Source organism: Coptis chinensis, chromosome 1 (genome assembly GCF_015680905.1).
Source record: "Coptis chinensis isolate HL-2020 chromosome 1, ASM1568090v1, whole genome shotgun sequence".
In the NCBI taxonomy this organism is placed as follows: domain Eukaryota; kingdom Viridiplantae; phylum Streptophyta; class Magnoliopsida; order Ranunculales; family Ranunculaceae; genus Coptis; species Coptis chinensis.
Genome location: NC_141456.1, coordinates 18,270,856 through 18,286,350, shown reverse-complemented (window position 1 = coordinate 18,286,350; position 15,495 = coordinate 18,270,856). Strand labels below are relative to the sequence as shown.

At 43.1% G+C, this 15,495-nt stretch overlaps 1 protein-coding gene across 1 annotated transcript; it reads right to left on the bottom strand.

Annotated features, from left to right (window-relative positions):
* Window positions 1–13,946: 13,946 nt before the first annotated feature.
* Window positions 13,947–14,957, bottom strand: LOC147522646 (uncharacterized). The gene is made up of 2 exons (XM_086568180.1): window positions 14,692–14,957; window positions 13,947–14,574 (listed from the first exon to the last, which is right to left on the bottom strand). The coding sequence occupies exons 1-2, from the start codon at window positions 14,955–14,957 to the stop codon at window positions 13,947–13,949; spliced, it is 894 nt and encodes a 297-aa protein (XP_086424306.1).
* Window positions 14,958–15,495: the final 538 nt, after the last annotated feature.

The window sequence follows — 15,495 nt, the reverse complement described above, 5'->3', positions numbered from 1 at the left end:
AGCGAAGAATTAAATCACCACCACATAAATGATTCCACATGCAACTATGTTGTTAGCGTGTGTTACGTTGTGGTGTGACAGATACAACACCATTTTTGAGTCATGGATGACAGTACATTGTGAACAATAAGAATCTCATCCTCACCACGTAAACAATCCCACACACTACGATATCATTGGTGTGTGTTATGTTGTGGTACGATAGATTTCACATCATTTTTGAGGAATTGTTCGTTTCAGATGACGCTTGTAGTAATTGTTTTGTTTTCGTACACACTTGAACTATCGAAGAAGTGCTTCGCGAGACATTGGACTTACATTATCTACATCAAACGATGGAGAATCGTTAGAGGCAATAACTTTGCACTGAATAATTTGGTGCATCGGTGGAACGGTAGTAGGGTCACATGCAACCTGTTGTTGAAAAGGAGTAGGAAGGATTAGTCCGTTATCGCCAACTTGACCTTGAACATCATGTACGCGATAATCGATAGTAATTGTATCGAGAACTTGAGCTCTTCTAGTATTCGTCATAATTTTTGCAGAATGTGATCGAGGGTGTTGAATAAGAACCGCAGACGGTGCCAATTATGTTTCGACCAAATATAATCAAAACACTAAGTGGTGATGAAAGAGATGAAGAACGTAGAAAAGTAGTGAAAAAATAATGGTGATCGAGTGAATGATGAGACTGTACCTTTCGGTTGTCTACGTACCCAAATTATCGATGGGATCAACTCTTAAGAACGTAGTTCTTTATGAAAAATAGTTTGGTATTTATATGTATAGAATAAAGACTTCTTGTAGCTCAAGTAATTGCAATTGAACCTAACTCTTAATTGATGATTATTTCTTTGATATGAAACGAATCTAGACATATATTAATGTACGCAAGTGGCAAGCCATATGGCTAGGGTTCAGCCCTAGACACATGAGTTAATGGGCCTGTACATTGATCTATGATATTGCAAATTGGGTTTTAGCCCTGTTGATTAAACAAATAAAGTGGAAACCCCTACTAATAAACGTTTGCAACGTAGGTGGGGGTCGAAACAATAGGTATGAACAATGAGTGTTCATAGCTCATGTTAAATTATGAACAACCCAAATAGGTATGAACAATGATTGTTCATATAATGATTGGGGTATGAACAATGATTATTCATACTCCAATAAGTGTTCTTACTAATCATAAATTATGTTGAGGTATGAACAGTAATTGTTCATACCCCAAATAGGTATGACCAATAATTGTTCATAGCTTATGTTGATGTATGAACAGTGATTGTTCATACTATATATACTGGGTCATTTCGGTTGGACGGGGCCATTTATTATTTAGTTTCAGGGGTATACTTGACCTTTCATCTACTCGGTCCATGTGAGTGATTAAAAAAAAATTGATTCGGAGAGTTACTTTTTCCCCCGATTTGTCCTGGACACCAACCCTTTTTATTAGATAGATGGCTCTTTTATTCTATAAAGAGTGTTTTTTTTTCTTTTTCATATGTGTGGTATGTGAAAGTATGAAGCAATCTAAGGTCTCTTTTTTATGGTGAGAGCAAGTCCAATGAGGTGTTATATGGGCTGCTAAAGGGCCATATAACACCTGAAACACCAAAATGTCATCCCAATGGGATTGTTAGAAGGGTTCTAAATTTAGCTGGTGTGATAAACTCAACCAAATTTGTGGTTTTGTTTAGTAGTTGCCATAATAAGTTGTTGGGGGACGGACGACACAGTTTCTGCCGTATGTTGGTAATTTATGTACTGACAGCAGAAACTATATAGAAACTATATATGTCATTTGTCTCCCATTTTAACTAAATGGACATACAACAGAGTCTATCCCTTCTAGACATTTAACACCATTTTTACTTAGCCAAATTATTCAACTAATTGTTCACTCACATGCATTTACTTGTCATATCATCAAAGCCTCAATCCTCACAACCTCAACCAACTTCATTTATATCATTTCAATCACATCCATCCATTGTTCTAACCCCATTTCTTGTTTCAATCACATCCATCTATTCTACCAACTTTATTTCTTGTGTCAACTTTATAGATCACAAATTTCTAATATTTTCCTTCACTCACACTTTTTTTTTCATTGTACCATCAAAGCCTCACCATTCTCAACTTTGCAACCTTTATTCTCGCATTCAAAATGGCTTCTTCTTCTCGCTATGTTGAATCAAGCTCCTCATCCAAAGAAGAGAGCATGGTGAATGATGATGAGAACATGTTCTTACTTATCTTCTCGTTGTTGCAAGATATGCACGAAGCTAGTTGTAAACTTCGAGGCTCAGTCACCGATACAAAATACATTTATCATGATTAAATCGAGGTTGACAATAGGATTATGAGGGATTACTTTAGTATCCCCTTGATGTCTTCCATATGAGGTTTAGGATGCAACGCCATCTCTTCCTCCAAATTTTGAAAGTTGTCTCCGACCATGACAACTACTCCACATACAAGGCATTGGAAAACTATGTTACGTTTGATGGGTATGCAAAATGTGGTAGCTTGCATTCGTTTGCTTGCATATGGTTGTGGTGCAGATGCGTGACATGAATACGTTTAAATAGCAAATAGCTCTCTTTTAGAAAGCATGAGGCATTTTTGTGATGCCGTGGTGGTAATCTTTGAAGAAGAATATTTGAGGGCTCCAAACGAAGAAGACAAGGTAAAAAATCATGGCTTCCCGGGTATACTTTGGAAACTTGGATTGTATGCATTGGAAATGAGAAATGTGTCCTATGGCATGACAAGGTACACATATAGGTCATAAGAAGAAACCTACGATAATTTTGTAAGTCATCACCCATAGAGACTTGTAGATTTGGCACACATTTTTTGGTATGGCAGGTTCAAACAATGACGTCAACGTGCTTCAACATTCTCAAATATGCGTGGTGATGCTCCTTGTTGCAATTACACCGTGAATGACCTCCAATACAAAATGGGTTACTATATAGCTGATGGATTTATCCTAAATAGGCTACACTTGTGCAAACAATCCCTTATCCAACAACTCAAATGGAAGGATTCTTTAATTTGCTAAGATGTAAGAAGCATGTCGAAAAGATGTCGAGGGTGCATTTGGTGTCTTACAAACTAGGTGGGGGATACTCAAGAGGCTGGTGCAAATGTGGAATAGGGATGACATTAATCGGATAATAAAGACATGTATTATTTTATATAATATGATTGTCGATGATGAGTGAGAGATTGATATCGAAGATTGGCAAATTGATATTTCTTGGGAGCCCACAGTCGCATTGCATATTGCAGAAAATTGACATGAGAAAATTGCAAGAAGACTCAATACATTTCGTCGTATTCATAGCGGAGAAACTAATTTTCAACTAAGAGTTGACCTCATCAATCACCTTTGGAATATCGTTTGGATCAAGGAATGTAGCATGAGAGTTATCTATGTTATTAGTGAGTATTATTTATGTTTGTTCTATAGTTTGAGTATTATTTATGTTTGATTTCATGTTGTTTCAAGACAATTCAAATTTAAATTACAATATTGGAAATGAATTAACAACAACAATGGAATTGAAAGAACTAACAACATTGAAATTAATCTAAGTAGTAGAAGCATCAACCCCACTAAAAGCACCACCACCAGCCACTAAAAGCACCATTTGGAGTTCCAAACGTTCCACTCTCTCTCCTTTGGTGAATTATCTCTAATTTCATCATCTTGAAGCATTCAACAACTTCCGGGTTAAGAGTCAAAGTATCTTGTGCTAGTATTTTGTTATATTATTTCCACTTCTTGAGCTCTATCAACTTCACCCTATTGGTAGTGGCATTCGTCATTTGTGTCGAATACTTCTCAATCATCTTGTAACGCAACAACTTGTTTAGGAAATAGATCAATTAGAATGCCACAAAGAGTTTTCGGTAAAGTTGTAGGAATAGAAGGCACGACTTCGTCATCTACATCGAGAATGATGTTGGCTCATCTCCTTGTTGTAGTGGTGGACCAGCTCTCCAATTCTTCATTCCATTTTGGATTTTCCTTGAGGAAGACCCAACAATGCTCAAATTGAAAGTATGAGTTATGAGCCAACGAATATATTGATTTTGTATCAGCCAACCGATCTTGGATCGTTGTGCCACTTGTTGTGGTCCTCTCCGAAGTGGAGATAATTCCCGCCCATTGGTTGCAAACTTGTTGGATGTGTTCAAATTGAGTAAACACCGAATCCTGCTTGGTTCACTTGTTGTTTTCAACTCTTTCTAAAAATTCTCATATATTCTCTCCCAATAGTGTGTGACTCGTTGCCCCGCACAAACAATTGGATATTCATTAACATATATCCATCCCTTGCAAAGAGCCTTGCCTTCTTTAATTGATAAATTTGTGGACCTTGTAGTAGATTTCTTTCCTTTTGATGTGGTTGGTTGTTCATTTGGATTCATTTTTGTAGTTAGAGTAGATAGAAATTTTGTGAGAATTGTGAGAAAATGGTGAGAGTTGTGTGAAGTAGGTGTGTATAAATATGCAATTTCATAAAAACTAGCCGTTGGAATGATCTAGACTATATAGACAGCAGAGTTCGTTACAACTTAATAGACAGACGACATAGTTTCTGTCGTCCGTCTCCCAAACTTAACAGCTGCTAAAAAACGTGATTGGAATGATTTTTTTTTTTTTTTATTTTGGGCAGTTAAATTTGGTTTGGCAAGCTAAAATTTAGCAGCCCAATTTAGCCCATTCGACTTACTCTGAAAGTTATCTTTTGCTTGCTTGAATTGTTTCACCCTGAGAAACCAGTATTTAATTCTAAACAATCTGAATCCACTTGCTTCCTCTAAGCACAAAGCTGTTTGAGGGGTGGCCAATTCAAATTGATAGAGATTTATATTTGAGCCGACCCACACCCTATCCCTTTTTCTATTAAGCTACAAATGCTTCAATCACCCAATTAACAAAGAGGAATTCTTTATTACCAAAAAAAACAAAGAGCAATTATGCTCTTCCCAAATGTGGTTATGTGGGACTGAGAGCCTATTTTAAAAGTTTAAGCTTATTAGGCGTCCAATTATAGCTATAAGCCCAGATTGATGACCTGATGGGCCTAATTGTAAAAAATTGGCTTTCTCTATAATCCTGACTACACTACAGCCCAAAAACCTTAGATGGGCTCTTTTTTTTTCCCGCTTAGCACACATCATCATATTTTATTTTATTTTTTTGATTGGTAATAAAAGTCCATTTTAAATAAGATTAGTAATATTTTGATATTGTCAGGGTTTAAACTCCAGACCTTTAGTACCATCACCCAAAGATTTTACCAATTTTACTAGTTGACACCTACAACACACGTTGTCATAATAATATTAAACTTGTCCCAGCTTACAATCAAGAGCAAATATATGTTGAAAGTGAACCCAAGTTTAGACTCCTAATAGTCCGCATAGCCAACTTATGTGCCTCCCCATTGAAAATTCTACTAATCCAATGAAAATTAACTATACTACTTAAACTAAACTAAGATTACTAATTGTGCTACCGTGGAGGTTGTTACTATTGGTTCCAACTGCAAGGCAATACTAATATCAACATTGAAAGGGCTAAGGGCTGAGTTTCAGATTCAAAGTTTGATCCTCTCCCTCAATAAAAAAAAATAGTTGGCTTTGAGAGCAAAGTGTATAGTCTCCGCTACAACAAACTTTGCTTCTTCAACATCCCTAACTTTAAAAATTATGAACAATGTTGCACCACATATATTTTCCTTCCATATATCCCAAAGCAATGACTCCAGGGCACCTTATTTCCCTCATGCAAACCTTGTCAAAAGATGCATCAAATCTATCATTAGCATAGCAAAAACTAGTAAGTTCAATTGGGTTGGCCCATAATTATAATTGGTCTTGTAATTGTAAGTTGGTTAAGTGTTAAGGATTCGAATGGAAGGCAAATGCTTAAAAGTAGGAATTTTTAGTATGGCTCAATGGGCTATAGCTATTTATTGGGTTTTTATTTCGTTTGAATATGGAATTTGAAATCAAGGATTTCCAAGCCCAAATCAAACCTATAAGGGCATCACCAATTAACCAATACTAGTTTGTGTGCACACGCGTTACGCAATTTTTTTTTTCAGTTTACATGTTATTTTTCCCCAGTGGACAGCTGACCAGCTAAGTGAGTTGGCTTTTGCGGGAAGCACACCTCAATAATATTAGTAGAGATGTAACTCTATTTAGATTGTGGTGATTTTGTAAATTATATTTAGCCATTTATAGACATTTCATTTAGATTAAAATTCAATGGATTATTTTAACTGAGTACTCGTGTAGTCATGTTAATTATGTTAGTTTTTTTCAAAGGGAAGGATAGAACCACTCCCATTATAGCTGTGTTTACCACAAAAATCCCTACTAGCTTCCTTAGTCTCTCTCTTTTCCCTAGCCTCACTTTTTCTTTCTCTCCTCCTCTCTTTCCTTTCCTCCCTTCCTTTGATTCACTGTTCCTTTTTATATCCTTCGCCTTTTCCTTCCATCCGTTGATCTCCCTTCTATCTCACGGTCGACTTTCCCACACCTGTCCCTTTAGGGTTCCGCGGCCCGGATCCTATACACTCCAACCCTTCTTTCTTATCATGCCTTCGGTTTGACCCTGATAGCCCCTGGATCCCCTGTCTTTATGTGGCCCACATTCTTCTAGAGTGCCGTGAACTTGCTTCGATGTTTCTCGTTCTCCTCTCCTTATTCCACTTTGGGCCCTAAGTCATGGCATCTCATTGGTCATAAAATAGGCTGCTACAGATGTCCCCTCTCGGCCCTCGGATCTCTAGGGGTCCGCGAGCCGAGACTCACCACCTGGCCGTGAGATGAGTTGTCCCATCTGGGGTCTTCCACTCATTATTTCCTCTGGCATCTATGATCATGCTTCTGCCTTGGACTCTGAGTCTATGAACACGTGTCCTTGGGCACGTGCCCCTCGACGCATGCGTAACCACCCTTATCTCTTCGGTTTTCATGCGGACAGGTGTCCTCTTTCGTATGGTCCTTTCTCCCATCCACGTGTTTTCTCTTCCCCTTTTTGCCCTTGTCTCTTAGTATCCCTCCCAAAAGACTCCTCATGCAATCCTTCACCTTCCCTATTCCAAAACTCTTCCCATTCATTCTCATTTAATCACTGCTTTCTTTTTCATCCTTTGCACAAGCTTCACCTTTTCTCCTCCTCTCCGGTATAGCTCCCTTTGCGTCTGGCCCTCGTTCCACTATTGAACCACTCTTAGCTGTTGCTTGATACTAATCAGGTTTGTGACTCTCCCTTTCCTTCCATTTAAAGTGCATTTTCATCGATCACGCTTTTCCTCTTTTGTTTTTCTTCTTTTTTTTTTGTTTTTTTTTGTTTGTGATTTATTATTTCGCTCATCCCCCTCTCTTTTGAGGGCCATCCATCAACTAAGTTCCCCTTTTCTTCCATCTTCTTGTTCCTATCATGTGTGATCCGGATTCAGGTAGCTCATCCGCTACCAGATCAGCTAGATCTGGGTCTTTGTCCCCTTAATCCATCAGTCAGTCTGCTGAATCGGGATCTACCAGCCCATCCTTTGAACGGTCAGAGTCCCCTAGACCTGAACCACCTCATCCATCCGCGGCCCCCTCAACCTCTAGAAGACCACCCGTGCTTCCACCTCCACCTTCTTATTACCGCAGACCTAACCTTGTCGCGGTCCAAGCTGCCTATATGGTATTCCCGGAGATGTAATCTTAGAACATGTGCCTGGCGTCACCCACTTTCCTCATCTAGTCCCACTGCGACTAGGGTTTCTAATAGCCACAATGGGGCAAATAGTGGCTGGACTGCGATTCCCCTTGTCTATATTGGATGTTGAAGTTTGCAACCACTTCAACATACCGCCGTGTCAAGGCAGCAACTTCTGGCGAATCATGTATGCCGCGAACTATTACAACAAATCAAATACTCCACAGATTTGCCTGCATGACATCACCGCCCACTACTTCATAAAGAAGAGCACCAAACTTGGGAGCGTAGGATATCAATCCTTCTGTGTGCATCCGCGGAAGAAGTCCTTCGTTCTCCGCGTCACTACCTCTGATAAAGTATGGCACCACTACCCCCTATATGTGTCGGGGAACTTCCTTTCCGCGGATCTACCTCCTGAATTATCCTTAAGGCACTTCCATTTTCATGAAAGCAGTGAGTGTGGCTGGCTGCTGTGTTTGAATTTTTGAGGATCCCTGTATTAACACATCTACTCGTTTATGTTTCAAGTTGGAAACCAGATTCGTAGTCCCAAATATACACCGGTGTTTCTTCTGAGATCTTCACTCGGCTCCGAGACCTAGGGAGCAGTCAGTGCGACATTCTCGACATTGATCCTGACAAGGGTAGTCCGCTCCCTCTAGACCCTTTGCTCAAATACATTGGCAAGTATCATGGTCCTCTATACCTGTTGCCGTCGCCCAAAGAAAGGAAACCTAAGCCTTCTCCCCCCAAAGGCCGGAAAACGAAATGCCCAGTTCATCAGTCATTTGGGTTTACCACCAAGATCTCTCACTCTCAAGCACTTGACCGGAAGGTCGCCGCCACCACGACGCGTAAATCTCCCCCCGCCACTTCTCCAACCAACGCCGATACTATCCCGAGCTCGTAATCTTCCATTTCTGACTGGGAAGACGACTTTGCCTGTCCTACAGCCACCTCTGCGGACATGGACATTACCAAACTTAAGCTTTGGGATAGCGACTCTGAAGGTGATGCGCCCAATGACACAACAGCCAAGGGTCCTCATGCTAAAAAAACTAGGGTCGCCGCTTCCACCGCCTCGGCCAGCGAGTCTCGAATGGATTCTCCGCGGCCCATGGCTTCACCACGCCGCTCTGATAAAGAGGCCACTGGGCCAGTAGAAATTTGGCATCCATAATATAAGGCTAGGGACCGGGACATCACCACCTGTGACTCCACTTTGGACAACCCTACAATGGCCGCGTCCCTATTCTTCAGCTCCCACCTCCCTAGGGATCAAGCTTATGGGGATTCTGGCTCCTTCGCCTCCCACCGGGCTGCGATTTATACTGGATGGGAAAGGGTATGCATTTCCCTTTTTTCCTTTTCCTTTCTCATTGTTAATTTCCCCTAACTTTATCCTCATCTCCAGCTGAGCCTCATGTCGGTTACGTCATCCGCGGCCTCACCAACACCCTGGATGCGCTAGAGACCGTAAAGAATAAGATCCACGGTCCGGAGGGGTGGAAGGCGAAGTATGCACAACTGGAGAAGGAACGAGATGACGCCCGCCTCGTAGCGCTTAAACATCACCAGGAATTCCAGCGCGCTGAACAAGCTCACAAGGACTATGTGGCTGGCGTCACCTCAAAGCTGGAGAGCCAAAGGGAGGCAGATAGGGTCGCTGCTCAGGCCGCCCTAAACAAGTCATTGACGGACGCCACTAAGCACTTCAAGGCCTTAGCCTCCAAGAAGATTGCCTGGGAGCTAAAACAACAACTAGAAGCCCTTGCAGCAGCCAACTGTCTCCTCCCCGCCCAGCCTCCAGTTCCTGCCATTCCAGACTCTGTAGCTCCATCCCCAACATCTGAGCCAGAAGCTGTCGTCTAGCCTGGGTGGCAACCTCCCCCATTGATGTTGATGAAACTATTGCGGAGGAGGATGGGGGGCAGCCATCAGAGGATGTGGCCGAAGATCCAAAGTGAAGATAGCTCCAGTGTTTTTGTAATGCACTTTTAGTCTTGTATTCCTGGGTACTCCCAGAGGTTATGATAGAACTTGTTTCCTGTCCAACAATTGTTTTGGATTTGTTTTCTGATCTACGTATCACTTTTTTCTTAGCATATTGCACATTACTAATTATTACATAAGTTCCTCACATCAGGCCAACACTTGCCTATCATACATATTCATCCTACCATATTGTTCCTTTAACAGCTGCTAAAGCTGTCTGGGGGTAGCTCAGTCTACCCCCTGGTTGAATTGGGACCTCATTGTCTGCTGCCATGGAGATGCTCGGGTTGCTTAGTTTGCCCCCAAGTTGAATTCATACATCATCGTCCACGAAGGGCTCATTCCCCCACTTCCATGGAGATATTGGGGGCAACTCAGTTTTCCCCCAAGTTGAATATGGAGATGTTGGGGGCAGCTCAGTTTGCCCCCAAGTTAAATATGGAGATGTTGGGAGCAGCTGAGTTTGCCCCCAAGTTGAATTCGGACCTCATCGTCCGCGGAGGGCTCATCCTTCCCACTGCCATGGAGATATTGGGGGCAACTCCGCTTGCCCCCAAGTTGATTATGGAGATGTTGGGGGCAACTGAGTTTGTCTCCAAGTTGAATTCGGACCTCATTGTCCACAAAGGGCTCACACCCCCCCCCCCAGCTGCCATGGAGATGTAGGGGCTGGGGCAGCTCAAATTGCCCCCAAGTTGGATTCATACCTCATCATCCGTTGTCTTTGGCCTAATCCAAATGCAAATGAATAAACACAAATCAGATGAAGGAAATTTGCTATCATTTTCATTAACATACTAAAGGGCTCAAAATATCATTACAAAGCTCGATGTTCACATCTCATGAAGCAAATAAACTTTCATTTAATTGAAAAAGTATACACAAAGTTACTCATGGAACTTCTTCAACATCCTGATGTTCCATGGTTGCTTGATGTTCTCTCCCAGGGGCGTCTGCAACCTATAGGTCCCGGACGTTCCAGCCTCTACCACGATATATGGTCCCTCCCAGTTGGGGCCCAACTTTCCATCTGTCTCCTTATTGGTGGCTGGGGTCACCTGCTGAAGCACACGGTCACCAACATTAAATTTCCGTGGCTTCACGCACTTGTTATATTATCTTTGCAACCTCCTGTGGTACTCTTCCAATCTAAGGCGTGTGGTGTCCCTCCTTTCCTCTGTAAGGTTCAGCTCCCCGGCCAATATTGCCTCATTAACTCCTGTTTCAACAGCTTTGGTTCTGGTTGTCGCGACTTCCATTTCCACCGAAATCACTGCCTCCACTCCATAAGCCATAGCAAACAGCTGATTCTCTGGTAGAAGTCCGCGAAGTCATGCGATATGCCCAAAGTACCCGGTGTAACTCCTCTGCCCAAGATCATTTGCGCTCCTCCAACTTTTTCTTTAGATTATCCATTATAGTTTTGTTTGAGGACTCTGCCTGCTCATTCCCCTCTGGATTGTAAGGGGCCGAGAACCCTTGCTTTACTCTGAACGCTTGGAGAAATGCTTTCACCTTCTCCCCTGTAAACTGGGTACCGTTATCCGTGATGATGGTGTGTAGGAGACCGAACCTACATATGATATTTTCCCATAGGAACTTTCTCACCTATTCCTCCTTCACATGTTGCAGAGCCATACCCTCAACCCATTTTGTAAAATAATATGTCGCGGCTAGCATGAACCTTCTTTTGCCGCTTGCCATGGGCAGGGGTTCGACGATATCCAACGCCCACATAGGAAACAACCATGAACTAAAGACCTTGTGCAAGGGTTCAGTTGGCGCGTGTATCAGCGGTGCGAAGCTCTGGCATTTCTTGCACCTCTTAGCATATTCGGTTGCATCTCTCTTTATGTGAGGCCAAAAGTTCCCCTGTGTTAGCAGCCGGTGAGCCATAGTCCTCCAGGCCGAATGACTCCCACACCCTCCTTCATGAATTTCCCCCAACACCTCTTGCACCTTCTGCGGTCCCAGACATTTCAGCAACGGTCAGCTGACACTTCACCGATATAAATTCCCATCCAGTAATATGTACCTCTGTGATACCTGCTCCATCCTTCTCCTTTCTCGCTTGTCCTCTATCTCTATCCCCGAAAGGAAACTCTTGATGGGTTCCATCCACCCGCTCTTACTCAGTAGTTAGCTATACCCCCTCTTCCTCTGTAGTACTTGGTTTGCTCAGCACACTAACTTCGATGGATTTGCCCTCGGTTCCAGGCAGTACCGCAGCAACATATGCCAATACATCGGTGTGTCTATTCTCTTCCCTGCCTATATGAGCAAAAATGATTTTTTTGAATTTGTCTGCCCTTCTCCGCAATACCTTCAAATACTTCACCATCCTTGGACATCGGGCCGCGAACCCTCTGTTGACCTGACATATTACCAAGTTCGAATCTGAATACACTATTAGCTCTCTCACACCCAGATCCCTAGCCAAGTCCAAACCTGCTATCACTGCTTCATATTCAGACTCATTGTTTGACGCAACAAAACCTAGCTTCATTGATAACTCCAGGCGAGTATTCTCGGGCGTGACCAACACCACCCCAATTCCATTCCCAGTATCGGTAGCGGACCCATCTGCAAAGACTCTCCATCTGTTCTGCATGTCCCAAGGATCCAGAGGGTCGTGGTTTTGGTCCACTTCCTGTTCCATAATCATCTCCTCCCCTAGGTGGGATCCTCGGCCGGAAACTCTGCCAGGAATTCAGCCATGGCTTGTGCCTTCTCTGCGGTCCTGGCTTGATACTCAGTGTCATACGAGCTCAGCATTACTGCCCATTTCAATATTCTCCCTGATTTCTCTGCCTTCAGGGCTTGCTTAAGTGGCAAGTTGGTCACCACTACCACCGAGTGAGCATCAAAATAAGGTTTCAATTTTAGGGCAGAAAAGATCAAAGCCAAGGCAAACTTCTCAATTCTACTGTATCTTGTTTCAGCGTCTAACATAGTCTTGCTCTGGAAGTACACCGACCTATCTACCTTGTCCGCTACCCTTATCAGCACTGAACATATTGCATACTTTGATACCCCCAAGTACAAATATAGCTTCTCCCCTTGCCCTGGGCGCGACAAGATCGGGGCCTTTCCCAAATACTCTTTCAACTCTTGGAAACCCTTTTTGTATACAGTAGTCTACTGAAAGTCGGTCGTCCTCCTCAAAAGTAGGTACAAATGTTGGCATTTATCCGAAGACTTTGATATGAATCTATTGAGAGTCGCGACCCTCCTGGCTAATCTCTACACCTCTTTCACATTCTGCAGAGACGACATTTCCAACAGTGCCCTTATTTGGTCTGGGTTTGCTTCTATTCCGCGGTATGTGACAATGTATCCCAAAAAACTTTCTGGATGTCACTCCGAACGTGCACTTCTCTGGGTTCAGCATCAGTTTGTGTCTTCGCAGTATAGATAATGTTTCACTTAGCCCTGTCAGATGCTCCTCCTTGGTCATACTCTTCTCTACCGTGTCATCTATGTAGATTTCCATTCCCTTTCTGATTTTGCTTTCGAACATCTTCTCCCCCACTCTCTGAAATATTGCCCCGGCATTCTTTAGTCCAAAAGGCATTCTGGTATAACAATACGTTCCCCCCTCCACTATGAACGCGGTCTTCTCTTGGTTAGGGCCATACATCATCACCTGATTGTAGCCCATTGATGCATCCATGAACGAGAAAATCTTGAATTCCGCGGTTCAGTCCACCAACTCATCTATCCACGGCATGGGGTAGCAATCCTTCGGGCACTCCTTGTTGACGCCCGTAAAATCCACGCACATCCTCACTTTCCCGTTCTTTTTGGGGTTCGCTACTACGTTTGACAGCCATTCATTAAACTTGCATTTGCGGATGATTTCAACATCTTTCAACTTCTTTACCTCATCTCGAATTCCTTGTGCATACTGCGGTTTCACGCCCCTCATCTTCTGCTGGACTGGTCAGACACCTTCCATCATATGCAATTTGTGACACGCGGACTCTGGATCCAATCCCTCCAAATCCTCGATTGTCCATGCAAACACATCGATATTCCCAGTCAACAAGGCAATCAACTTCCCTTTCCAATCCTTTGACAAACTTGTCCCCACATTCACAAACTTCTCCTCCTCCGCGACCCCTATATTCACTATCTCAATCTCATCCATTGTCTTGGCCCCGACGAGCAGCTCCTTTTCATCGGCCACGGCCTATAATTGCTATGCTGATTTGTCACCCTTTTCAGGCGCCTCTTTCTCTGGTGCACGGACTAACCCTTTTGTTGTCACATATTGGATGTTTTGTGTCGTGGCCTGATCACCCCTTATCTCATATGTTCCCCCATTAGTCGGGAAGCGGATCACTTGATAATAAGTGGATGGGATGGCCTTCATCTCGTGAATCCATTTTCTATCCAAGATTGCATTGTATTGCGAGTTGGTATCTACTATCATAAAATGGGTAAAAACTATTACCGGCAATACCAATTCCCCTAACGGCTCTGTCATGCTGCCGTTGAAGTCGAACAAGTTAGTTTGAGGGGGCTTTATTTGCTTACTTTCAATGCCCATCTCTTCCATCGCGCCTTTGAATAACAGGTCTACTGAGCTTCCGCAGTCTATCAGGACCCTTTTTACTATGTAATTACCCATCCCGATTGTGATCACCAGCGCATCCTCGTGAGGAGAGGTCACTGACTCCAGATCCTTCGGAGTGAACTTTATCCTGTCATTTCCCTTGCCAGCCCCTGGAACAAGTCGTGGACTACTCAGAACCTCATTTATCTGTTGAAGACTGCCTGTCCTCCTCACCTTATCTCTGTGGGCATTCCTCCCCAGTGTTTCTCTACTAAAAATAACATTAATCGTACCCAGGATCCTAGCCACGGCCGACACTCTTTCGACCGGCTGCACCTCCTTGATGAACTCCTTCAACTTCCCTCACTCAATCATTCTCTCTACTAACCATTGCAACGCAAAGCATTCATTGGTGGCGTGATTCCAGACCTGATGATATGCACAAAACGACTTTCCCTCTATTTCCCTGGGTGTGTTCCATGGTGCTTCATAATACAGCTGTCCATTGATTAACGGCAAGATTTCTTCCAACGATTTGTTCAGTGGTGTTAGCTCTATTTCGCGGTAAGGTTTTCTCTCTCTGTATTCTCTTCTGGCTTGCTCCCTACCTCTTTTTGCTTTCTGTGTCTCCCCTTGTAGGTTCCCCCCTCTCATTCCGCGGTCCTTTCTCGGTCTCTCCGGTTCTCTACTCCCACAGCATGTACTGACTTCTCAGGCTTTTTGTGTTCCTTACTATTCCTCTATAAAATATCCTCGTATCTTATGTATCTCTCTACCTTCATATATAAAGCATGTAAGGTAGTAACCTCAATCTTGGGCACCAACTCATGGACTCTGGTTCCCTATTTCAACCCATGTTGGAACACTATGACCGCGGTGCGGTCATCTAAGTTCTCCACTCGTAGTGTCTCTTCCTTAAACCTACACAAAAAATCCCTAAGTGTCTCGGTGGGCTTCTGCTTGACATTAAAGAGATCTGCGACATCTACTACCCTCTTTTTCTGATGGATGAAGTGGTTTATGAAGGCTTGCTCCAGCTCCTCAAACCTTCGTATACTCCGTGACTCAATCGATAATACCAGTCCGAGGCTCCCCCTTTCAAACTGGTAGGAAACATCATACAGCGGAGTCCATCGTACTTCTCCTCTTGCCATAGTGGCATCTGTTGCCTGAAGTGGTGCAAATGGTCCAC

Coding starts and splice junctions, on each gene's coding strand:
- LOC147522646 (XM_086568180.1), bottom strand. CDS start 14,957: ATGAGAGGGGGGAACCTACAAGGGGAGACACAGAAAGCAAAAAGAGGT. Junction 14,575..14,691: donor GAATGCTTTGCGTTGCAATG/GTTAGTAGAGAG, acceptor TGTTATTTTTAG/TAGAGAAACACTGGGGAGGA.